The 26,447-nt window shown below is 36.2% G+C and overlaps 1 protein-coding gene and 1 non-coding gene across 6 annotated transcripts in view; one reads left to right on the top strand and one right to left on the bottom strand.

Annotated features, from left to right (window-relative positions):
* AGBL1 (AGBL carboxypeptidase 1) overlaps positions 1–26,447 on the top strand; it is an 805,162-nt gene that overhangs the window by 576,616 nt on the left and 202,099 nt on the right. For all 5 annotated transcript variants that reach the window (XM_059912528.1, XM_059912527.1, XM_059912526.1 and 2 more), the window contains one exon: positions 16,613–16,776. In XM_059912528.1, the coding sequence (XP_059768511.1) occupies positions 16,613–16,776 (164 nt within the window). The remainder of the gene's footprint in view (positions 1–16,612; positions 16,777–26,447) is intronic.
* LOC132361933 (U6 spliceosomal RNA) lies at positions 11,975–12,081 on the bottom strand. The gene has a single exon (XR_009502197.1). It is a non-coding gene; the product is annotated as a U6 spliceosomal RNA (small nuclear RNA).

The raw sequence follows: 26,447 nt of genomic DNA, 5'->3' as shown, positions 1-26,447 counted from the left end.
AAAGGACACATTTGAAATCCAGCCCACACCTTCAGCCCTGCTGTTTCCATGAATATAGGGCCTTTTTGCAGTTACTTAGGAAAAAATTGTCAGTAATGGATTAGGAAGCCGGGTCTGAAAGGATGGATACAGAGGGGCTTTGTACACAGGAGCCCATCAGATGGAGTCTGGCAGAGACATCAACATGCTTCGCGATTGATTTGGTCTTCAGTGTGAAAGCATTAGAGTCCATCTGATGGGGTCGATAAGCAAGGAAGCCGAGGAGCCCCTTCCACCAGCTTTCTCGCTTTCTTCTCTGCCACCTATTAGAGTTCACAGATCTGCATGGCTGGATTGGCTCAGTTTTAACTTCTCTGCTGGGTGCATGTCAGGACAAAGGATGTACAAACTTAATTCATCTCACAACCTCTCCAAACTCATTTAAAACTCTAAAAGTCACTGTCTCTCAACTCACGCTGGCAGTTTGTAAAGATTCTGATAATGTTTCTGGGGACAGTACCAAGGGAGTAGATTTCTTGTTGCTATATTTTTACTAGACCTTAAGATGTTTAACCCCAAAATGAAAATAGGCACAGGCTCAGTGACCCGAAGGAATTAAGGAGAATCTAGAGGATACCAGGTAATGTGTGTGAAGGAAGAAGCAGGTACTCAAGAAAGTCAATGTGACTAACCAGCTTTATTCTTTGTCTTTTGTCCTGATTAAATATTTAAATTCAAATATTTGATTTAATTTTAACTTAACTAAGGAATTATTAAAATGAATTTTAATTTTACTTATAAATTTAAAATCACATATAAAATAATATTCATTCAGATATACTATTCTTTCCAGGCTTAGGTGCATTGCTTAAGGAAATATGAGTGAAAAAGCAATAACTTATTTTTATGACTAAAAATAAAGTAAGGAAAACGAAGAAGGAAAAAAATTAAAGTAGGTCCCCTCATCATCATGCATTTCTAACTACTTTTAACATTTTTGTACATGTAAATTGTTTAAAAATTTTTAAATAAAATTAGGATCACAATGGATATACTACACTGTGGTGGATTTATAGCTTGTAATACTATATTGAATTAAATAATGCCATTGCAGCAACATGGATGGACCTAGAGTTTATCATACTAAGTGAAGTAAGTCAGACAGTGAAATATGGATGTCCTATGATATCACTTATGTGTGGAATCTTAAAAAATGATACAAATGAACTTATTTACAAAACAGAAACAGACTCACAAACTTAGAGAACAAATTTGTGCTTAACAAAGGGGAAAGGTTGTGAGAGGAGGGATAAATTAGGAGGTTGGGATTAACATATACACACTACTATATTTAACATAGGTAATCAACAAGGACCTACCTTATAGCACAGGGAACTCTACTCAATACTCTGTAATACAGTAACCTATATGGGAAAAGAATCTGGAAAAGAATAGATATATGTATATGTATAACTGATTCACTTTGCTGTACACCTGAGACTAACACAACATTGTAAATCAACTATACTCTAATATAAAATAAAAAATTTAAAAAAAAGAAATTAAAGCATTCCACAGATACTTAAAAAAATACTCTATTGTGAAATTATCCCCATGGTGTTGTCTCTTCAAAGCACATCATAATATTAATACTCCATGATGTGAATATACTCAAGCTTATTTGACTAGTAATATACTCGTGCACATTTAGGACTTTCTTGTTGTTCTTCTTACGATTATTTTCTTAATAATGATTTCTGGAATTTGAATGAACTCCAAGAACTTAAACATTCTTAAGGCTTTTGAAATATATTTTCAAATTGTCCTTTGGAAATACTGCAACTATATGTACTTCCATTGGTAACAGACTACAATTAGTGCCTTTTTACAGCTGTGGACCAGCAGATCAGTACAATTTAGTGATCAAGGCTAAACCTGAATTGAGAAGCAAATCATGATATTTTATTGTTATAGTAATTTGCACTTTATATCAAGTGAAGTTATTTGTCCCTTTATTAAAATTATGTTTAGTTTGTTGTTTCATTTGTAATATTTTAGGCAATTTAGATATATTTATATTTTATTTATCCACTCACTAATATTTTCCTTTATGGTTTCTTCTTTGGGGATATGCATTGAAAGACCTCCTGGTTTGGAGATGATAGAACATATAAATCTTTATTTTATTCTTTATTATTGCTTGACTTTTAAATATTTAACCCTTTAATCAAAATTAAATAATTTTGTATTTGTGTTAAGAGTTTTACCTCAAATATTAACCAGTTGTTTTTGTTTTAGCTCCATCATAATCCATTTCCTGGTGAATTGAAAGGTGCTTTTATCATATGCAAACTTTCACATATTCCAGGGTTTTGGTGCTTTCTGTATTCTTCCCTTGATCTGCTGCCATATTTTGCATCAATACCATAACAGCAAATTATTGTAAATGTGTAAGATCTTTTGCCTATTTGTAAAGGAAAACCCTCATTATTATTTTTACTCTTCATTCCAAAATTATTCTGGGATACTTTTGCCATGTATTCTTCTAAAGTGGATTTAGTTTGCCAAGTCTGAAAATCCCCATTGCTGTTTTGATTTCTATGCTTTTACAGACTGATATGAGGAGAATTGATATTGCATGCTATTGGTCGCTGCTGTCCCAGAATTCAGCATATTTCTTCATTTATTTAAATTTTACCTGTTATCTCTTGGTAAAGTCCTGGGATTTATCATATAACCCTTAGAGTATTTATTATTAATTCCATTCCTAGATATTTTAGAGTTGTGTTGCTATTGTGAATGGAATTTTTATTATACTTAATTTATTTTGCTGGTTCATAGAAAGAAAATTGATTTTTGTATATTTAATTTGTTACCTGTCTACTTACTCAATTCTTGCCTTATATCTAATAGATTTTCTGTTTCAGTTGATTCCTTTGGTTTGTTTTAGTACATAATCAGTTTTCAAATAATGATAATGTGATTCCTTCTTTCCATATATATGACTCATTTTTTCTTATCTTATTGAATTGTTTGGAACCTGCCAAATAATGGTAAATAACAGTAGTGAGAGTATACCATAGTTTTAGTAAGGATTGGGTATGCCAAGTATAATTTTGACTTTTGGTTTTATATAGGCATTTGCTATTATTATTGATAATAATAAATACTTGTATAATGTGAAATGGACCACGTACTAAATTAAATTTTTATATATGTTAACTCACTGAATTATCTCAGCAGCTCCATGAGATAGATAGTGGTATTATTATTATTATTATTCCCATTCTACAGATAAGACAATTGAGGCACTGATAGGTCAAATGATTTCCCCGATGGCCATACAGTTAGCACAGCACTGGGATTGAGACCCTAGCAATCCGGGCTCCAGGCCTGTGTTTACACCTACCATGCCATGCTGCCCTCTCAGGTTTAGTAAGTGCCCTTGTGGGCTCATATACTAAGACTTGTATCAGAAATGGATGCATACAGAAGGTCCTGGGGTTTTGTTTGTTGTTGTTGTTCTCTTTTCTCTTCTGCCTTTTGATCTCTATGTGTTAATATTTATGTTAGTAGATTTCCTAATAAAACCAACCCCATATCATTCTTAGAAAAATACTCTCTAGACCATGCTGTATAATTAATTACTTGGCTTGCTGCTTTATTTATGTGCTATAATGATCAGTTTTTTGGTTTTAGGGTTATGCTAATATTTTCCCACTTTTTATTGAGTTATAATTGGCATATAAAATTATATTAGTTTCAGCTGTACAACATAGTGATCTGATAAATGTATGTATTGAGAAATGATCATCATGTTTTGTTAATATTCATCACCACACATAGTTACAACTTTTTTTGTGATGAGAACCTTTAAGATTTACTACCTTAGCAACTTTCAAATATACGACATCATATTATTAACTATAGTCGCTATGCTGCACATTACATCCCCAGGACTTATTTTAAAGTTGTAAGTTTGTAACTTTTGACCACCTTCACCTATTTTGCCCACATTCCACCCGCCCGCCTCTAGCAACCACCAATCTGTTCTCTGTATCAATGTTTGTTTTTTTCAGATTCCACATATAAGTAAAATCATACAGTATTTGTCTTTCCCTGATTTATTTCACTTAGCATAATGCACTCAAGGTCTATCCATGTTTTTGCAAATGTCAGGATTTCCTTCTATTTTATGGTTGACTACTATCCTAATATATCTATCTATACCTATACCTATATCTATATCACATTTTCTTTATCAATTCGTTCATTGATAGATACTTAGGTTGTTTCCATGTATTGGTTATTGTAAATAATAGGGTTACAACAATATTTTAAAAGAAATTCTGAAATTTTCCTTCTCAATGTGTGGTCTGTGTTTAATTCTTTCTCTTCCTTGGGTTTATCTTCCTGAGGCCCTCACACATAAACAACATTTTTCAGGCACAGTATTTTCTCCTCAATTCTGTATGTTGTTGCTTCATTGTCTTTGGTATTTAGTGGTGTGAGCAAATTTTACTATTCACTTTTGATTATTTATAGGGATCTTTATACTTTTTTTGTTCCTTTTCATTAATTATAACACATGTATTTGATGAGCTTGTTTGATCTGCAGACTCAGATATTTTTTTTAATGTAAGGAATTCCTTTCTTCTTTTTCTTCATGCTTTTTTCCCTCTTTTTCTTTTTCTTGACTTCTGTTATGATTCCCATACTACCTAGTCTAAAAGTCCAAGATCACTTTCCCTGAATCTGTTCTACAGTTCTTATTTATGTATTTAACTTGTCTTGTTTATCTAGTTTTCCCTTGAGATATTGGAAAATTTCTCAAAGCTGTCCTATATAAAATGAATTTTATTTTCTGCATCACACAGTTTGTTAACTCTTTCCAATGGCTTTTAACTTAGAAATTGTACTTTCCATCTCAATATTACAATTTCTTCTGTGCTCTTACTCTCTCATCATGCCTTTTGCTACACTTTCACCAATGCAATATACTCTTGATTCTTTCCAAGAATATAAACAAGAAATGTCCCAGATTTTTCTCATTTCTGGCAGTAAACATACTTGTTTGGTGTCCTTTGAGTGCCACCCTTTTTTTTTTTTTTTTGATTTTTAGAAATTTCATGTAATGTCTGAAACATTTATATTAACATATTTCTATACATATTTCCATACAAATACAAATATAAGATTTTTAGAAATTTCATGTAATGTCTGAAACATTTATATTAACATATTTCCATACATATTTCCATACAAATACAAATATAAGATTTTTAGAAATTTCATGTAATGTCTGAAACATTTATATTAACATATTTCCATACAAATAACCCAATGAAAGTTTAGTATTAGTTGTTTTGTTTGTTTTTTTATACTGCAGGTTCTTATTAGGCATCAGTTTTATACACATCAGTGTATACATGTCAATCCCAATCGCCCAATTCAGCACACCACCATCCCCACCTCACCGCAGTTTTCCCCCCTTGGTGTCCATATGTCCATTCTCTACATCTGTGTCTCAACTTCTGCCCTGCAAACTGGCTCATCTGTACCATTTTTCTAGGTTCCACATACATGCATTAATATACGATATTTGTTTTTCTCTTTCTGACTTACTTCACTCTGTATGACAGTCTCTAGATCCATCCACGTCTCAACAAATGACTCAATTTCGTTCCTTTTTATGGCTGAGTAATATTCCATTGTATATATGTACCACATCTTCTTTATCCATTCGTCTGTTGATGGGCATTTAGGTTGCTTCCATGACCTGGCTATTGTAAATAGTGCTGCAATGAACATTCGGGTGCATGTGTCTTTTTGAATTACGGTTTTCTCTGGGTATATGCCCAGTAGTGGGATTGCTGGGTCATATGGTAATTCTATTTTTAGTTTTTTAAGGAACCTCCATATTGTTCTCCATAGTGTCTGTATCAATTTACATTCCCACCAACAGTGCAAGAGGTTTCCCTTTTCTCCACACCCTCTCCAGCATTTGTTGTTTGTAGATTTTCTGATGATGCCCATTCTAACAGGAGTGAGGTGATACCTCATTGTAGTTTTGATTTGCATTTCTCTAATTATTAGTGATGTTGAGCATCTTTTCATGTGCTTCGTGGCCGTCTGTATGTCTTCTTTGGAGAAATGTCTATTTAGGTCTTCTGCCCATTTTTGGATTGGGGTGTTTGTTTCTTTGATATTGAGCTGAATGAGCTGTTTATATATTTTGGAGATTAATCCTTTGTCCGTTGATTCATTTGCAAATATTTTCTCCCATTCTGAGGGTTGTCTTTTCGTCTTGTTTATGGTTTCCTTTGCTGTGCAAAAGCTTTGAAGTTTCATTAGGTCCCACTTGTTTATTTTTGTTTTTATTTCCATTACTCTAGGAGGTGGATCAAAAAAGATCTTGCTGTGATTTATGTCAAAGAGTGTTCTTCCTATGTTTTCCTCTAAGAGTTTTATAGTGTCCAGTCTTATATTTAGGTTTCTAATCCATTTTGAGTTTATTTTTGTGTATGGTGTTAGGGAGTATTCTAATTTCATTCTTTTACATGTAGCTGTCCAGTTTTCCCAGCACCACTTATTGAAGAGACTGTCTTTTCTCCATTGTATATCTTTGCCTCCTTTGTCATAGATTAGCTGACCATAGGTGTGTGGGTTAATCTCTGGGCTTTCTATCTTGTTCCATTGATCTATGTTTCTGTTTTTGTGCCAGTACCATATTGTCTTGATTACTGTAGCTTTGTAGTATAGTCTGAAGTCAGGGAGTCTGATTCCTCCAGCTCCATTTTTTTGCCTCAAGACTGCTTTGGCTATTCGGGGTCTTTTGTGTCTCCATACAAATGTTAAGATGATTTGTTCTAGCTCCGTAAAAAATGCCATTGGTAATTTGATAGGGATTGCATTGAATCTGTAGATTGCTTTGGGTAGTATACTCATTTTCACAATGTTGATTCTTCCAATCCAAGAACATGGTATATCTCTCCATCTGTTGGTATCATCTTTAATTTCTTTCATCAGTGTCTTATAGTTTTCTGCATACAGGTCTTTTGTCTCCCTAGGTAGGTTTATTCCTAGGTATTTTATTCTTTTTGTTGCAATGGTAAATGGGAGTGTTTCCATAATTTCTCCTTCCGATTTTTCATCATCAGTGTATAGGAATGCAAGAGATTTCTGTGCATTAATTTTGTATCCTGCAACTTTACCATATTCATTAATTAGCTCTAGCAGTTTTCTGGTGGCAGTTTTAGGATTCTCTATGTATAGTATCATGTCATCCGCAAACAGTGACAGTTTTACTTCTTCTTTTCCAATTTGTATTCCTTTTATTTCTTTTTCTTCTCTGATTGCCGTGGCTAGGACTTCCAGAACTATGTTGAATAATAGTGGTGAGAGTGGACATCCTTGTCTCGTTCCTGATCTTAGAGGAAATGCTTTCAGTTTTTCACCATTGAGAATGATGTTTGCTGTGGGTTTGTCATATATGGCCTTTATTATGTTGAGGTAGGTTCCCTCTATGCCCACTTTCTGGAGAGTTTTTATCAGAAATGGGTGTTGAATTTTGTCAAAAGCTTTTTCTGCATCTACTGAGATGATCATATGGTTTTTATTCCTTAATTTGTTAATATGGTGTATCACATTGATTGATTTGCGTATATTGAAGAATCCTTGCATCCCTGGGATAAATCCCACTTGATCATGGTGTGTGATCCTTTTAATGTGTTGTTGGATTCTGTTTGCTAGTATTTTGTTGAGGATTTTTGCATCTATATTCATCAGTGATATTGGTCTGTAATTTTCTTTTTTTGTAGTGTCTTTGTCTGGTTTTGGTATCAGGGTGATGGTGGCCTCATAGAATGAGTTTGGGAGTGTTCCTTCCTCTGCAATTTTTTGGAAGGGTTTGAGAAGGATGGGGGTTAGCTCTTCTCTAAATGTTGGATAGAATTCACCTGTGAAGCCATCTGGTCCTTGACTTTTGTTTGTTGGAAGATTTTTAATCACAGTTTCAATTTCATTACTTGTGATTGGTCTGTTCATATTTTCTGTTTCTTCCTGGTTCAGTCTTGGAAGGTTATACCTTTCTAAGAATTTGTCCATTTCTTCCAAGTTGTCCATTTTATTGGCATAGAGTTGCTTGTAGTAGTCTCTTAGGATGCTTTGTATTTCTGCGGTGTCTGTTGTAACTTCTCCTTTTTCATTTCTGACTTTATTGATTTGAGTCCTCTCCCTCTTTTTCTTGATGAGTCTGGCTAATGGCTTATCAATTTTGTTTATCTTCTCAAAGAACCAACTTTTAGTTTTATTGATCTTTGCTATTGTTTTCTTTGTTTCTATTTCATTTATTTCTGCTCTGATCTTTATGATTTCTTTCCTTCTGCTAACTTTGGGTTTTGTTTGTTCTTCTTTCTCTAGTTTCTTTAGGTGTAAGGTTAGATTGTTTACTTGAGATTTTTCTTGTTTCTTTAGGTAGGCTTGTATAGCTATAAACTTCCCTCTTAGATCTGCTTTCGCTGCATCCCACAGGTTTTGGGTCGTCGTGTTTTCACTGTCATTTGTCTCTAGGTATTTTTTGATTTCCTCTTTGATTTCTTCAGTGATCTCTTGGTTATTTAATAACGTATTGTTTAGCCTCCATGTGTTTGTCTTTTTTACGTTTTTTTCCCTGTAATTCATTTCTAATCTCATAGTGTTGTGGTCAGAAAAGATGCTTGATATGATTCCAATTTTCTTAAATTTACTGAGGCTTGATTTGTGACCCAAGATGTGATCTATCCTGGAGAATGTTCCGTGCGCACTTGAGAAGAACGTGTAATCTGCTGTTTTTGGATGGAATGTCTTATATATATCAATTAAATCTATCTGGTCTATTGTGTCATTTAATGCTTCTGTTTCCTTATTTATTTTCATTTTGGATGATCTGTCCATTGGTGTAATTGAGGTGTTAAAGTCCCCCTCTATGATTGTGTTACTGTAAATTTCCTCTTTTATAGCTGTTAGCAGTTGCCTTATGTATTGAGATGCTCCTATGTTGGGTGCATATATATTTATAATTGTTATATCTTCTTCTTGGATTGATCCCTGGATCATTATGTAGTGTCCTTCCTTGTCTCTTGTAACATTCTTTATTTTAAAGTCTATTTTATCTGATATGAGTATAGCTACTCCAGCTTTCTTTTGATTTCCATTTGCATGGAATATATTTTTCCATCCCCTCACTTTCAGTCTGTATGTGTCCCTAGGTCTAAAGTGGGTCTCTTGTAGACAGCATATATATGGGTCTTGTTTTTGTATCCATTCAGCCAGTCTATGTCTTTTGGTTGGGGCATTTAATCCATTCACGTTTAAGGTAATTATCGATATGTATGTTCCTATGACCATTTTCTTAATTGTTTTGGGTTTGTTTTTGTAGGTCCTTTTCTTCTCTTGTGTTTCCCACTTAGAGAAGTTCCTTTAGCATTTGTTGTAGAGCTGGTTTGGTGGTGCTGAATTCTCTTAGCTTTTGCTTGTCTGTAATGCTTTGGATTTCTCCATCAAATCTAAATGAGATCCTTGCTGGGTAGAGTAATCTTGGTTGTAGGTTCTTCCCTTTCATCACTTTAAGTATATCATGCCACTCCCTTCTGGCTTGCAGAGTTTCTGCTGAGAAATCAGCTGTTAACCTTATGGGAGTTCCCTTGTATGTTTTTTGTCGTTTTTCCCTTGCTGCTTTCAATAATTTTTCTTTGTCTTTAATTTTTGCCACTTTGATTACTATGTGTCTCGGCGTGTTTCTCCTTGGGTTTATTCTGTATGGGACTCTCTGCGCTTCCTGGACTTGGGTGGCTATTTCCTTTCCCATGTTAGGGAAGTTTTCGACTATAATCTCTTCAAATATTTTCTTGGGTCCTTTCTCTCTCTCTTCTCCTTCTGGGACCCCTATAATGCGAATGTTGTTGCGTTTAATGTTGTCCCAGAGGTCTCTTAGGCTGTCTTCATTTCTTTTCATTCTTTTTTCTTTAGTCTGTTCCGCAGCAGTGAATTCCACCATTCTGTCTTCCAGGTCACTTATCCGTTCTTCTGCCTCAGTTATTCTGCTATTGATTCCTTCTAGTGTAGTTTTCATTTCAGTTATTGTATTGGTCATCTCTGTTTGTTTGTTCTTTAATTCTTCTAGGTGTTTGTTAATCATTTCTTGCATCTTCTCAGTCTTTGCCTCCATTCTTATTCCGAGGTCCTGGATCATCTTCACTATCATTATTCTGAATTCTTTTTCTGGAAGGTTGCCTATCTCCTCTTCATTTAGTTGTTTTTCTGGGGTTTTTTCTTGTTCCTTCGTCTGGTACATAGCCCTCTGCCTTTTCATCTTCTCTATCTTTCTGTAACTGTGGTTTTTGGTCCACAGGCTGCAGGATTGTAGTTTTTCTTGCTTCTGTTGTCTGCCCTCTGGTGGTTGAGGCTATCTAAGAGGCTTGATGGGAGGCTCTGGTGGTCGAGTGCCACCCTTTTTAACTGCAGTATTTCTACATAGGTGTAACATCTTCCCTCTGTGTATATTTATAGAGGGTGTTCAATGAAGCCTAGTTTTGTTAAAAAGATAGGCTTTGCCAGACGTTGTTGTAGGTCTTTGGGGCAGATATTAATCCCTATCCACTTATAACTTGGGTTTTGGGACACAAAGAGAGGCCCATGCAAGATGTGAGGACTAATTGAAGACTTAACCACACAAAGCCAGGACCTCCAAAAATGACATTTGCAGTCAGTAAACTAGTGAAACCACAATCTGTGAAGCAAGAAAGTGGGTTGACCTGACTGTCTTGGTCATTGCTTTGGGTAGAGCAGGAAAAAAATGGAAAAGTCTTCATTCATAATTTCTCAACACAAACCCTCCTTCAAGCAGATTTGGAGTCATATTTCAAGGGTACAGTGTAGCCCAAAAGGCCTCAAGCCAAAGCTTCAGCCTATAATGGTCCTTGATTTGTTGTGCCCAGGTGCCCAGGGGAGGAAAACACAAGTTCTTTCTGGAGGCAAGAACATTAAAATCAGTCCACAAAGACTTTCTTTGAATGAAAAGAAATATAAATGTAGAATTTTTGAAAAATCATAAAATATTTGAGCAAACAAGCCTACATTATTGACATTAAACAGAAAAATCAAACCAACAAATGATGCACGCAAAGACTATATTCAAGAATAATCAGGTAGAGAATATAAATAACTGTGGTTTTAGTGTTTTAGAGACAGTTTTTGAGATGGATGAGTTAAAGAGATGGTTCAATGAAGCTGGAGAGAGAATTATTAAAGTGGAATATTTATATAAAATATTCAGAATCACAGTGATAGAAAGAAATAAAAATATGAAAGTAGAGCTAAGAGTTATTGAGGAGATAGGGAATGGGGGTGATAAATTATTCCAAGAGATAATGGGTGACACTTTTCTAGAACTAATGAAAGACACCAATCTTTAGTGTCACTGAATTACACATAAAAGAAATAAATCTAAATATACTTCAGAATATAAAAGATAAAGAGAAGATCTTACAACTGCTAAATGGAATTACAATAGTTTATTGGCATACTACGTATAGCTTTTTAAACATTTTTCTAGGGAGCAATAACTTTAAAAAGTATTTCTTACATGGATGTTTTATTGATATTATAGAGCCCCCTCCCCCAAATGTTTGTGTAATATTGGCAAATCATAGCAATGGTGTCTGAAAGTGTATGTGAGGGTTATTTTTTTTAATGGCTTTTTAAAAACTTTTTATTTTATATTGAAGAGTAGCTGATTAACAATGTTGTGTTAGTTTCAGGTGTACAGCAAAGTGATTCAGTTATACATATTCATGTATCTGTTCTTTTTCAAATTCTTTTCCCATTTAGGCTGTAACATAATACTGAGCAAAGTTCCCTGTGCTATGCAGTAGGTCCTTGTTGATTATCTATTTTAAATATAGCAGTGTGTGCATGTCAATCCCAAACTCCCAATCTATCCCTTCCCCTGGTAAAATAAAATATGGAATGCTTCACATATTTGCGTGTCATCCTTGTGCAGGGACCATGCTAATCTTCTCTGTATTGTTCCAATTTTAGTATATGTGCTGCCAAAGAGAGCATGAGGAATTTTCATTTCTAAATCTTCACCAGAAATCACATCATTATGTGCTTTGGATTTTGCTTTTCACACCTATCATTAAATCATAAACATATTCCATATTGTTAAATTGTTGTTATAATTATCATTTTAGTGACTTCATTATATGTCATAAAATTTATTCCATTATAATTTCCGTAGTCATTTTTTCCTTATTAGATATTTAGACTTTTATTTCTCTCAAATTTTAATTATTATATATAACCTTCATATAGTATACATTTCGTACATATGGCTTCACTTTTTTTTTTTTTTAATTTTATTTATTTATTTATTTATTTATTTATGGCTGTGTTGGGTCTTCGTTTCTGTGCAAGGGCTCTCTCTAGCTGCGGCAAGTGGGGGCCACTCTTCATCACGGTGCGCGGGCCTCTCACCATCGCGGCCTCTCTCGTTGAGGAGCAGAGGCTCCAGACGCGCAGGCTCAGCAATTGTGGCTCACGGGCCCAGCTGCTCCGCGGCATGTGGGATCCTCCCAGACCAGGGCGCGAACCCGTGTCCCCTGCATTGGCAGGCGGACTCTTAACCACTGCGCCACCAGGGAAGCCCATATGGCTTCACTTTTATTTAGAATCAGTTCCTTAGGAAAAGTTCCCAGAAGTGATATTATCATATCACATAGTCAATGTATTTTGATATGTGCCAGCTTTTATCATGAGTCAGCACTAAATATTACAAATCTGAATATATATATCTACCAATTTGCTGGGTGTAAGAGGCATTTTTATTTAGGTAATAAGATAGAATATTTTTCCATGTTTGTTTTTTAATTATTTTTCCTCTTTTGCTCACCAGTTATCAGTATTCATGCTTTATAAACTTATTTTTTGTGGATTCTGTGTATGTCTTACCAATATGTAATTTTCTGCAATAACATAAATATTAAAATAAGTAATTTTCTGTAATAACACAAATATTCTTCCCATATTAATATTTAAAAATTAAGTGAGGATGAGGTTGGTAGGCAATTTTGGGTTCAAATGTACTTATGAATTTGACTTATTTTGGGGTAGTTTATCAAAGAAAGTTAATGTGTGTGTGTATATATATATATATATAAAGAATTGTGCTAGTGAGTTTTGCTTACCAGTGTGATGAAAAGATAGGCACCTATACTTTCTGGCAGCATTGGTAACTGAATATTGATATGACAGACATTGTTGGCTCACCCAACGCTTGTTTCTAACACTCTTCTGTCTTACATGTCTTTATTAAAGAGGATGAACAAACTAAAATGTTCAGTTACCAGACCATTGTAAAGCTGGAGTTTGCTTTATTATAATACACAGTTCTGGCCAATAAAGTGTAAGCAAGAGTATGCTGTCACCTCCTCCCCCCCACTTTCTCTTTCTCCTTCCTTGAATGATGATGTGCTGGCTGGAGCTACAGCAGCCATCTTGTAGTCATGTTGAGAAAACCAGGAGAATGGCAGATAGAAGGAACTTCACTGAAATAATGCCACGAACTTCATACCCACCAAAACTTATGATACGCAAAAAATAAAGCTCTATTTATGTTTAAGCCACTATAGTCAGGCTTTCTGTCATTGGCTGTGAAAAGCAAATCCGAATTAACACAACTAAGCTGGGGGAGAGGAAAATTGGGTCTCTGTTTTATTAAGATGCACTTTTAAACTAACCCAAAGCCAGATTTATTTATAAATTTGCTGCTGTGAGTACATGGTAACTGACCAAAGTATATAACAGAATTTCTAAATTTTATCCACCTGTTTCCCCAAACATATCCAGGGAGTGAATGCATCTCCTGGAGCAAAAATAAAATAAGAATTTAAAAAATGCTCATGACATTTAACAATGGGAGAACATAATTTAAAGGCATTCCTCTATTCGTTATTCAGGGAAATGAAGTTTCACTTAACAAATACAATAAGTATCCAAGAGACACTCCATCCATGCCTTTCTATATCCACCCATTTATAACCATTACTTATCCATTTTTAATATATGGACGACATGCCATATGACAGGCTATGTATTCCATGCCAGGGATATAACAAAAACAGATACTGCTCAGTCCTTGCCTTTGAGGATTTCACTCCAGGCTGGGTGTGGGAGGTAAGAGGAGGCCGTTTGGATAAACAAATGTTTTTGATACTGTGTGAGAGTAAAAAGTATAGAGTACTCAAGTGAAATTCATAGTAGTGGGTGATATAGAATAAGTGTTACCCAAGACCCCACAGCCAATAAATGGTATAAGTTCCTTTATTCAAGGCCTTCTGGAATAGTCATTTTATAATACCAACCATTGGCTGAAATAAATGGACCAATATCGGAGATATGGACTATTTTTGCATTATGAAAGTGCTATCATTTTGTCTGCTGTTGTACAGAAGTTGACTTGTATGAAGAAATTGCCCCTGACCTGGCAATATGGTGCATGCTATGAGATTTATTTCCCCCAGGACTCTTCCTTCTTTTGGCCTGTTGTCTGTTCAGCTGGATGCTGGGGTAACACATGTAAGAGGAGGCCTCCTCCTTCTGACTGAGGAGGAGGGTGTGACCAAGACAGCCCTTCCAGAATGAAGAAAAGCAGCCAGGAAAATGCGCAGAGGAAAAGTATCAGCCCTCAGAGCTGTGGCACATGGAAAGAGATTGAGATTTTTCTCTCTCTGTAAAAAAGTGATCTTTTCCATTGACCTAAGGAAAATAACTTGTTGAACACGTCTTTCCCCTCCCACTGCCATTGTTTATGGAACAACAGACTTCCCTTAACTCTGAAGTAATGTTTCCTTTCTGCAGGAAAACAGGTGTCCAAACATGCAGCAAATCACATTTTTAAACAGCTAAAACAAGCTGGGACAAAGTGAGAGAGTGGCATGGACAGATATACACTACCAAATGTAAAATAGATAGCTAGTGGGAAGCAGCCGCATAGCACAAGGAGATCAGCTCGGTGCTTTGTGACCACCTAGAGGGGTGGGATATAGGGAGGGTGGGAGGGAGACGCAAGAGGGAGGAGATATGGGGATATATGTATATGTATAGCTGATTCACTTTGTTATAAAGCAGAAACTAACACACCATTTTGAAGCAATTATACTCTAATAAAGATGTTAAAAAAACAAAAAAATAAATTAAAAAAATAAAATAAAATAAACTTGAGTACTTTACACATTTCTTTATCCTTTTACCTAGAAATTCTTTTGTGACGCTTACAATTTCCGAGCTTGGAATTTTTTTTGCCTTGGGATACTTTTGGCCAATCTTCTGAAATTTTTACTATCGCATCCCTGTCTTCTTGATCACTATTCTTTGGATGGAAAATCTATTTTTTAAAATATAATATTCAACAATTGATTCTTTTTAATTTAAGTCAAATGTACTTTATAAACATGAAGACCTCAGGACCACATTGCATTCTGTCATATTAAATATCTTTATAGGATGAAGGAAAGAAAAATTGAGCTATTACTGATCAATATTGGGGGACTTTGAAATATTCCTATCATGACTTGTCTAAGTATATGGAGGGAAGAATTATAATCCCCTTTATGAATGAGAAAATCAAGGCGAATGTTCATATATCTAAGATCACACAGTCAGAAAATAGTAAAATCAGGATTCAAATCCAATTTTTATCTAACTTCAAAAACCATGCACCTTCTACCTCACCATGTAATAGAGTTCCTCCTAGCCTACATAAAGCACTTTGTTGAGTAGTCAAGTCAGAAGTGATTTATGAGGCTCTATTATGTACTAGCTGGGAGGACATGGATAAAGTATCAGTTCTATGGGTCTAAATCCCCTTCTCTGTGGAATGGATACAGTAACAGTATCTACCTCATAGGACTTTGTTAAGGATTCACTGAGTTAATGCATGTAAAAGGGCTCGGAACAGTATTGGACATAGTAAATACTCAATAAATTTGTTTGTTCATTGTTATTATTATCTGTTAACTTCGTGAATAATAGCATAGCATGAATGTCATGGCTTTGCTTTCATGTGTTATCTTAGTACAGCTGAATAGGTGTTTCTAAATAAATGGTGAATGAGTTTTTTGGTTTTTTTTTTTAAGTTTTTAGTGTTTGTAGTGAGAGATCTCCCTCATTCTTCTCCATTGGTTGGCAAATTTATGGGAGAAAAAGGGTATCTCTTAGTAATATCGTTTACAAACTTTTGTTTCAGCTGTGAAACCCTTTTGTAAAATACAGATAGAAGCACTGCTGCTTTATCTAAAGTGGGGGGAAGTGACTCCTGGATCTCCACGCACACCTCCTACCCTCTAGTACCCCTACCCGGTCATTGCCGTCTTGGGAGTACTTCTGGGAAATCCTGAAGGTTGATGTAATGCAGACTGAGAACCACTAAGCCACAAATCCCACAACAAAACACATTGGGCAGTGACTGATAAATACTATTAATTCTTAATTTCTGTGATAAGCCTATGTCCAGGTGTCCTTCCTCTTAACCTCAGATTGTCTTCACTCGGTTTCCATCCTATACTCACTGTTGAGTGCTTTGTTTAACTGACAGGGTCTACAGTTTGGTACCAGTGAACTGGAGGAGATGGGGTCTATGTTCTGCTTGGGCCTCCTCATCTTGGAACTCAAATCTGTAAGCTGCAGCCGTCAGCTCCTGACCTGTGCAGCAGCTCTACTGAATGCTGAGGAGGAGTCTCTGGACCACCACCTCCAGCGGTAAGTTGCTCACTATTTGAACCTTTGTGTTTCCATTGGAGAACATCTGGGAAATGAAAGTCACGCGGACCTATGGGTCTTTGACAAAGAGAAAATATGGAGAAGCTGCCAGATCAAGGTAGGGTAGTACTGCTCCACGGGAACCAGACTCGGGGCATCCTTACTTCCTGCTGAAGACAAGGAAGTGTTGCTTATTTGTACATAAATGCACATATAAAGCTACATACATTTATAAATATGTATTTTTATTAAGTTTTGCTCATGGCAAAGAAGATGCAGCTTAGCGACACATGTGCACATTTACCTATGCTTGTGTTTGCCAGATATGTGTTTATATGTATACTGATGTCACTTTGGAGTCATTTGTCAGCTAAAAACTGGCAATCTCACTGTGAATATCCAGGCACTTGGCGACAAGAAATGTTTTAATCTTCCCATTCTTTTTTTTTTTTTTTTTAAAGACACCAATTGTACTTGAACATTTGTTATTATTATTTTTTTATTATTATTTATTTATTTATTTTTGGCTGTGTTCGGTCTTCGTTTCTGTGCGAGGGCTTTCTCTAGTTGTGGCAAGCGGGGGCCACTCTTCATCGCGGTGCGCGGGCCTCTCACTATCGCGGCCTCTCTTGTTGCAGAGCACAGGCTCCAGACGCGCAGGCTCAGTAGTTGTGGCTCACGGGCCTAGTCGTTCCGTGGCATGTGGGATCCTCCCAGACCAGGGCTCGAACCCGTGTCCCCGGCATTGGCAGGCAGATTCTCAACCACTGCGCCACCAGGGAAGCCCCCTAATCTTCCCATTCTTACAAAGCCATGTTCTGTCTCAGAATACATGTTGGTGATGAATACACTGGCCCAGAGAGAAACTGACTCACAGCCATGGCAGGGAAAGGCTGGATCTCTGAGAGCAGTGAGGATCTCTAAAGAGTCAGCAGAGGGAGAACTGTTATCTGCAGAAGCCCTTTTGATGCCCTGTACCGTAGACAAGTTGTATTCGGGGGCAAGAAGGGAAGATATAAAGGCCGTGGGAGAGAAGAGAGTATCAGGAAATGTCAGAGGAGTCAAAGAACGCTAAGTCATTGCCCACATTTTGAGCAAAGCCATGGAGCAGGGGATTGAGCTGTTGGGTGAGGAAGTGCCTGCCGGTAGATGAGGAAACATATTGCCATGCACTTCATGTCCCAAGGCAGAGAGAAAACCGCTAATACTGGGGCCTCCTGTTTCTAGCTCATTTTCGTTAATTTTCCTCCTGCCGCTGTTAGGCTGCCGTTGCAGTGTGACTTCTCACCAAATGGCCAATCAAGCCCAGAAAGATCTAGCAGTGTAAATTAATACTGCTTTGGAAGGCACTGGTTTCTCTGAGACTTAATTTCCTAAGTGCAATATTTAACTTGCTTATCACACGATGCTATAGATCATAGACTCTGGAGACTTAAGACTTCTTCCCTCCCTAGAGTCACTGTGCCAATTTCGTTTTGACATCACAGCCACTTCCGTCTGCCCCTGCTCCTTCAACACCCCTCAGAGCCCGAAGGCTTGGTGAGCTTGGCATCGTGGCTGATGTCTCAGCTTCTCCCTCTGACAGCAAAGCGCTTCCATCTGCCGGGATATATATTTCAACTTGTCTTTTCATCTTTGCCTTTGCTAAGCTATCCTGGGTGCAGGCATGCCTGCGTTTTCTCTCTTTCCATCTTCCCCCCACCCCCTCTCCTCTGCTGCTCGTTGAGGGAAGACTGAGCAGACCTGGCATTGCGTGCTTTCCCTGAATTGATTGTGCCCGTCTGTTTGATCCAATGCAGTGAGGATTAGTTGCCTGTAAACTGGAGCAAGAAGAAATCTATCAAAGAAGTGCCTTTTCTAATTCAAGTCTAAAGAGTTTGGTGTCAGGCTCCAAATGCAGTGGCCGCTGTGTGGGTTATCATAAGAACATAGTATTACCTGCCCTCCATGCCATCCCACACAACTGACTAGGAATTTTTCAGTTACAACCAGTCCAGGGATACTGAAGGTTGACGTCTTCCCATGACCTCTGACCCTTCTTAGGCTGGTACGGCTTCTTAAGGGCAGGATACCTACAAAGGGTGTGATTAATCTGTGTGTTTTGAAAAGATTTCAATTAAATTTGAGAGGCGTGGAGCTTGGTGGAGAGCAGCAGGGTGAAAACTGCCTATTTCACCCAAACGTTTGTATCATAATATATTTTTCTACTCATGGAGGCAGGTAATCCAAACAAATCATGGTTCCTGCCCAAAGGACCTGAGAACTACATGGTTGAGAGGGAAATTACACTGAAAATGTCTTGACCCAGAAAATATTCCTGCCAGTAAGTGTATAATCATTAAAGGCTGGCAGAGGGAAACTTAATAAAATAATATTTATTGGTTTGAAAGCAGCAGCAAGCTGTTTGAGTACCTTTGATTCGTTTCTGATGAATAGAACTAAATCATGAGATATAATAATCAGCAGAGTGAATCCTAAGAATTGTGTTAGCAACAGGGGTACTTACTATAATACAAAGGGTGTAACTAATGTTTGTCAGTACAACTCTCCATATGCTTTAGAGGGGAGACCTCTGCTACCCTCCCCCCGACTCCTGCCTCTTTTCCTTGGGCGTGTGGCCTTTATTTGACATAACAGGGTTCTATACTTCAGGAAAATTCTTCTTTTCTTGCAGAGAGGGGAATACTAGAGAAAAAAGGGGGGCTCTGACCTGAAAGTCTGCCTTAAAGAAATGCGAGCACATTTTATTTTGAGGGTCCCTCCGACAACATTAACCCCTGGGAGTGATCTATTGGGAAGATAAAGGCTGGCTGTACGCCGTGGACATCATGTTTTTTGACAATAGGTTTTATGCCTCACTTACCACAAAAACAATTAGAGGGTAGTCAGCATCCACAGAGCAACTCATCGTTTTCCATGAGCAGAGAAAGGGCAGAATGGTGGTTGTTTGCCCAGTGGCTGAAGCTGAAAATGAAGTACATGCACTCTTTGTTTTGGTTTTTCTTCTATAGCTCTCTCCTTCCCAGTTGCTCATTTAAGAAATGTCTGCAGACTCATTGAGGCATCTTTAGATCTTCTTGCCGTTCCTCTTTCTTCCTCCTTCCTCTCAGTCTCATCCCTGGAAATAATTGTGTGTGCACTGCAGGAATGTTAAGCTGCTTCTTCAGGAGGGGCCGTTTATCCATTGCGACAGGTCTTTTGCAAAGTCATTTAACAGTTTTGCCAAGTCAGCCACCTTTCATGTCGATTTGTATCCCTCCAGTGCCTTTCCGCTTTTCAGCTCAGCTCCCCTCTCTCCATTTGTCCTTCCATTAATAACAGCAGAAAGCTCAGAGTTTCTGACCTAGCCTTAGCCATAGCTTAATATCTCGCCTATTCTCCCAAATTACAGTCCCATTGCCTTAACCGGGGCTCCCCTTAGCATCAAGATAAATTAGTTTAATCCTCTCTTTAGTTTGATGAAACAACACGGAAAAAATAAAAATCTTTCATAGACTGTAGAAAACCTAATTAGACTTTTTAATAATTAAAGACACTTGATTTTCATTTAAAACATATACACTTTTGTCTTTCTGAATAAGAAAATATAATTTGGAAATCAAACAACAAAAACACACCCCTACTCCTGTCTTCAATCACACACCATCCATCTACCTGTGGATAACCATTGTCAACATTTTGGTGAAATTAGATTACTTTTTCACCTTTGAATAAATAGATTAAAAAACTCTCAACAACCATGTATAGGAGTTCCTTTCCTTGAAACTTTATAAATACTTTTTTCAAAATAGACTTTACTTTTTAGAGAAGCTTTAGCTCTCGACAAGATTGAGAGGAAGGTAGAGATTTTCCATATACACCCTGCTCCCACACATGCATAGCCTTCCCCATTATTAATATCCTCTGCTAGACTGGTAGATTTGTGACAACTGATGGACTGACATTGACACATCATTCTTACCCGAAGTCCAGAGTTTACATTAGGTTTCACTCATGTTGTTATACATTTAATGGGTTTGGACAAATGTAAAATGATGTGTATCCATCATTATAGTCTCATACAGAGTAGTTCCACTGCCCTAAAAATCCTCTACACTCCCTTTATTCATCACTTCCTCTCTGCTAACCTCTGTTAACCACTGACCCTTTTACTACCTCCATAGTTTTGCCTTTTCCAAAATGTCCTATGGTTGGAATCATACAGTATGTAGCCTTTACAGATCGGCTGTTTCTCTCTTAGAAATATATGTTTAAGTTTCTTCCATGTCTTTTCATAGCTTGATAGCTCATTTCTTTTTATCACTGAATAATAGTCCATTGTCTGGATGTATCACAGTTTATTTATCCATCCACTTACTGAAGGACAAATTGGTTGCTTCCAAGTTTGGGCGATTATGAATAAAGCTGTTATAAACCTATGTGTGCAGGTTTTTGTGTGGACATAAATGTTTAACTCCTTTGGGTAAATACCAAGAGCATGATCACTGGATTGTACGGTAAGAGTATGTTTAGTTTTGCAAGAAACTGTCAAACCGTCTTCTACAGTGGCTGTACCATTTTGCATTCCCACCAGCAATGAACGAGAGTCCGTGTTGCTCTGTATCCTTGTCAGCATTTGGTGTTGTCAGTGTTCTGGATTTTGGCCATTCTAATAGATGTGTAGTTGTATCTCGTTGTTTTAATCTGCATTTCCCTGATGACATAGAGTGTGGAGCATCTTTTCATATGCTTATTTGCCATCTGTATATCTTTTTTGAGTGAGGTGTCTATTAAGTTGTTGATCCATTTTTTAATCAGGTTGTTTCCTTATTTTGAATTTGAAGAGTTCTTTGCATATTTTGGATAACAGTCTTTTATCAGATGTGCTTTTTCAAATATTTTCTCCCAGTCTGTGGCTTGTCTTTTCATGCTCTTCATAGTACCTTTCACAGAGCAAAAATCTTTAGTTTTTATGAAGTCTACCTTAACAATTCTTTCTTTCATGGATTATGCCTTTGGTGTTGTATCTAAGAAAATAATTGCCAGAGGAACCTAGGGGCAGAACAGGAATAAAGATGCAGACATAGAGAATGGACTTGAGGACTCGGGGAGGGGGCAGGGTAAGCTGGGACGAAGTGGCATGGACATATATACACTACCAAATGTAAAATAGATAGCTAGTGGGAAGCAGCCACATAGCACAGGGAGATCAGCTTGGTGCTTTGTGACCACCTAGAGGGGTGGGATAGGGAGGGTGGGAGGGAGATGCAAGAAGGAGGAGATATGGGGATGTATGTATATGTATAGCTCATTCACTCGGTTATACAGCAGAAACTAACACACCTTTGAAAAGCAATTATACCCCAATAAAGATGTTTAAAAAAAAAAAGAAAATAATTGTCAAAACCAAGGTTGTCTATATTTTCTCCTACCTCATCTTCTAGATACAATGATTGTTTTTGCACTAAAATCTTTGCAATTTATAGGTGAAAATGGGGTGCTGTTTTAATTTACACTTTGACCTTTTCTGAAATGGATTACATGCTTCTATTTCATTAGTATTCTTTTTTAAAATAAATTTCCAAATAATATCTTTTGTTCTTTATTCTTTTAATAATCATTTTAAAATTTACATTTAAATTTAATTTCAATTTCTATATTAAAGATATTCTACTTCTGTTTGTCTTGGATATTTTGAATATTTTCCCATTAACCTTTCATGTTTTTTACATAGTTTATTGACTTTGGATGTATTTGTTTTTACATAGATATGTTTCTCAGTCTTCTTCTTTATTTCTTTTACCTTTGATAAAATTATCTGCCTCAATCTAATAACAAATAATTCACATGCACTGTAAGAAGGTGTTAATTCAACTGAAGTAGGTAAGTTTATAATGAGTATATTTACATATTGTAATTCCTCTACATTTTTTCACTATTGAATAAGTCTGTATTTCTAAATTGTTAACCATTTGCTATAGCAATTACTTAATAATCCATCCTTTAACACTGATTAATAATGTCAGCTTATTATATAGTATTTACATGTGCATGTATCTGGTATATATGTATATATATATTTTTTTGGTTTTATATTCTGTTCCATTAATCTATCTGCCAGGAACACATAGTTTTAATGTTGTAACTGTGTAATTTAAACCTATGATGTTGCAAGCACCACCTCATTAGTATTGTTTAACACACATATACATTTACATATACTTATATTTGCCACTTAATGTATTTATATGTGTATTTGTTTAAAAACGTGCTTTGCTATTTTCCTTTTTAAATTTTCGCCGATAAACTCTATAATGAGTTGTTACCTGCCCAAAGTGAAAGCACTGGGATTTTAACTCAAGTTGCATTAAAATTATAGGTTTTTTCATCTATTGACTATTTGCCTATATGACTTTTTCAAAACCTGATATTTTGTTCCACTTATTCAGATCTTCTTTGATGTTCACAAAGTATAGTGGGGGTTCTTTTGTAACCTTTTTTTTTTTTTTCATGTACTTCCTTGATGTATTATCATGAGGTTTTAATCTTAATATTTAAAAATTTCTTGTTACTCAAAAAGCATCTTTTTCATCATATTTTTGTAAGTGGTTGTCTTAGTTATACAGGAACATTCTTGATTATTGATACGCTTATTAGTAACTTCACTGATCTCTGTAGTTATACCTAAAAGTGTTCCCCTACATTTTTCTGTTTTTCTAGATAAATCATAGTATCATTTATAAATTTTGACAATTAGCTTTGCTTACTTTTTTTTTTTTTTTTTCAGCAGGGAAATAGCATAGGCAGAGTTGTGTTTTATTTATTTATTTTTGGCTGTGTTGGGTCTTCATTTTCTATGCGAGGGCTTCCTCTAGTTGCGGCAAGCGGGGGGCCCCTCTTCATCGCGGTGCGCGGGCCTCTCACTGTCGTGGCCTCTCTTGTTGCAGAGCACAGGCTCCAGACGTGCGGGCTCAGTAGCTGTGGCTCACGGGCCTAGTTGCTCCGCGGTATGTGGGATCTTCCCAGACCACGGCTCGAACCCATGTCCCCTGTATTGGCAGGCAGACTCTCAACCACTGCGCCACCAGGGAAGCCCTTTGCTTACTTTTTATTCTTATCTATAACCTGCTCAGTTTTGAGAACTTAGTTTAAAGATGATGATGATGATTTTATGGGCAACTTCATTGTGAATCTCACTTCAAAATGAGAATGACTCTAAGTATTTAAGAATTAAGTAAAATGTCTGTTGGTTTGGTATTCATGTTCAATGTCTTCTTCATTAATTATTCTTTTTTCTTAGCTTAGTAACTAAAAAATCAGGATTGGATGATGAATTGTTTTGGTATCTAGGAAAATGATTATTACTTTAAACTAATAGTCTTAAATTATGTTAATAGGTTTTATAATATTCATCCATCCTTGAAAATCAGAGGAAAATGTATTTGGCTATGATCTAAAATATTATTTTATTATAGATATTGATGGTATTTACTGTGAATATAGGAGCTTTTTTCCTATGTTTGTGAGTGAGTGAAGTGTGTACTTGGTCTGTATTGTTCAATCATCCACAACACTTTACATTTCCTAGGATTTTTCCTGGAACATATACATTTTGAAATACACATGTTGCCGATCCAACCATCTCTGTCTCATTTATTTTAAGCAAAAATATTGTTTTCCACTTCTTATTTTCTCACATAAGACGTATCTGTGGCATTTGGATTGTCTAATAGTCATATTCAGATCATTTTAAAGTTCAGTTTTATGTTCAATTACTTGCATTGCTCATCTCTATCCACTCTGTGCAATCACGTCCTCATTCTTATTTTTATGTTGATTCATCTCACATTTTTGTTAGAGAACACCTTAATTTTTTTTTTTTTTTTTGGTAAAGTAAATCAATGGTGTACTTTTGGTATATTAGTATACATGTGGATATCTTCCTCTTTCCTTTACATCGGAGTTCCACTTTGCCTACCTAGAGATTTCATTAAAACAATATAGGCTTGGTTCAATTTTCTCTGATATTTAAGCCAGTAGTAATCAGCCTAACTTTTCTTTCTTTGTATGTACCTTGTTTATTTCTGCCTTAATAGTTTTTCCTTTTTCATTAGCACAAATATTCTTTTTCTACTACATCAAAATTATTTCTTTTCTTTTTTCTTTTTAGGTTTAGGTCCTTTTGATTCATTTTGAATTTGAATATCCCATCCTTTTCTGACATGTCTTTCAATCATACGACAGCAGTGTTTCCATTCTAACTCTTCATTCTCTTTCTCTGGAGTGTTTGATACCTGCTTTCCAGCCTCCGTGTCTGTCATGTCTTCTCCTCTCATCACTTCTACCTTGTAACTCTTTTTTTCATATTTAAAAAAATTTTATCTTACAGTGCAGCATAGTTGATTAACAATGTTGTGTTAGTTTCCAAAAAAGTAATACAAATGAACTTACTTACAAAACAGAAACAGACTCACAGACTTAGAGAACTAATTTATGGTTACCAAGCAGGAATGATCAGGGGGAGGGATAGATTGGAAGTTTGGGATTGACATGTACACACTGCTATATTTAAAATAGATAACCAACAAGGACCTACTGTATAGCAGAGGGAAAGCTGCTCAATATTCTGTAGTACCTTGTAACTCTTAACACTAGATTCTGGAAGTGCGTCTAATGTTTGTCCTCATAGATTCAGTCTTCTGCAGCGTGGACTCTCCTCTTTGCTGATGTGTTTTATTTTCAGCCATTTTACATTTAGGTTTTATTGCACCTATTTCTTTATCTCTCATCAGTTTTTCTTTTATTCATGCTTGCCTGCAATATACTCAGCTCTCTTTCCATCAAGATCTGCTACCTTTTCATGTACTGTTTCATGGATGTCATTTTTCTTGAATTTTCCTGATACCTGAACAGGGGCTACCTAATGCTGGCTTCTGTTTCCTGTGCCTAATCATTTCCCAAAGAGCACCATTGCTCTGTGGGTTGAGTAAGGCATTCATCTCCTTATACACTGCAGAACGTTTCACCCTCTGGGTTGTTAAGATTCTTTCATCCTCCTCTTTCAACTTCTATTTCATCATTTTTTTGTTTATTCATCTTTGAATCATGAGAGCTCTATTAAGGCTTAAAATTGCTCAATAACCCAGGGTTTAGATGCTCTTTAAACCCATTTGTAGTCTAGCTGGATGCAGATAACTCCTCCTGTTTTAGTATGAAGTAACTTGATTTAGATGGTGCTTTTTCTTCAAGAATTCATGATATTTTGGCTTTGACCTGAAAGTATAGATCTGATTACACTGGGGAAGTTAAGGAGAAAGGAAGAGTTATATCTCTATCTCTGGAGACTCTCTGACTCCCTCAAGATGGTTGGTTAATATTTATTAAATGAATATGTGAATTACTTGAGATCTAATATTATCAATGAACTTGTGTTCAAAATAAGTTTATATTTTGGAATCCTGTAGGGGGAAATTAATGACAGTTATGATGATGATGGTGATGGTGATGACAGCAAATATTTATATCAGTGACATGCAATCTCCTAAGTATTAATTTACTTGTATAATCTCATTTAAGCCTCTAAATAACTTTATGCACTAGATATTATTATCTTCGTATTACAGATGAGTACATTGTGATTCAAAAAAAAAAATGTGGCTTGCCTAAGATGACAGAATTGATAAGTTGTAGAG

Source organism: Balaenoptera ricei, chromosome 2 (assembly GCF_028023285.1).
Source record: "Balaenoptera ricei isolate mBalRic1 chromosome 2, mBalRic1.hap2, whole genome shotgun sequence".
Lineage (NCBI taxonomy): Eukaryota > Metazoa > Chordata > Mammalia > Artiodactyla > Balaenopteridae > Balaenoptera > Balaenoptera ricei.
This window is presented reverse-complemented; position numbering and strand designations above follow the sequence as displayed.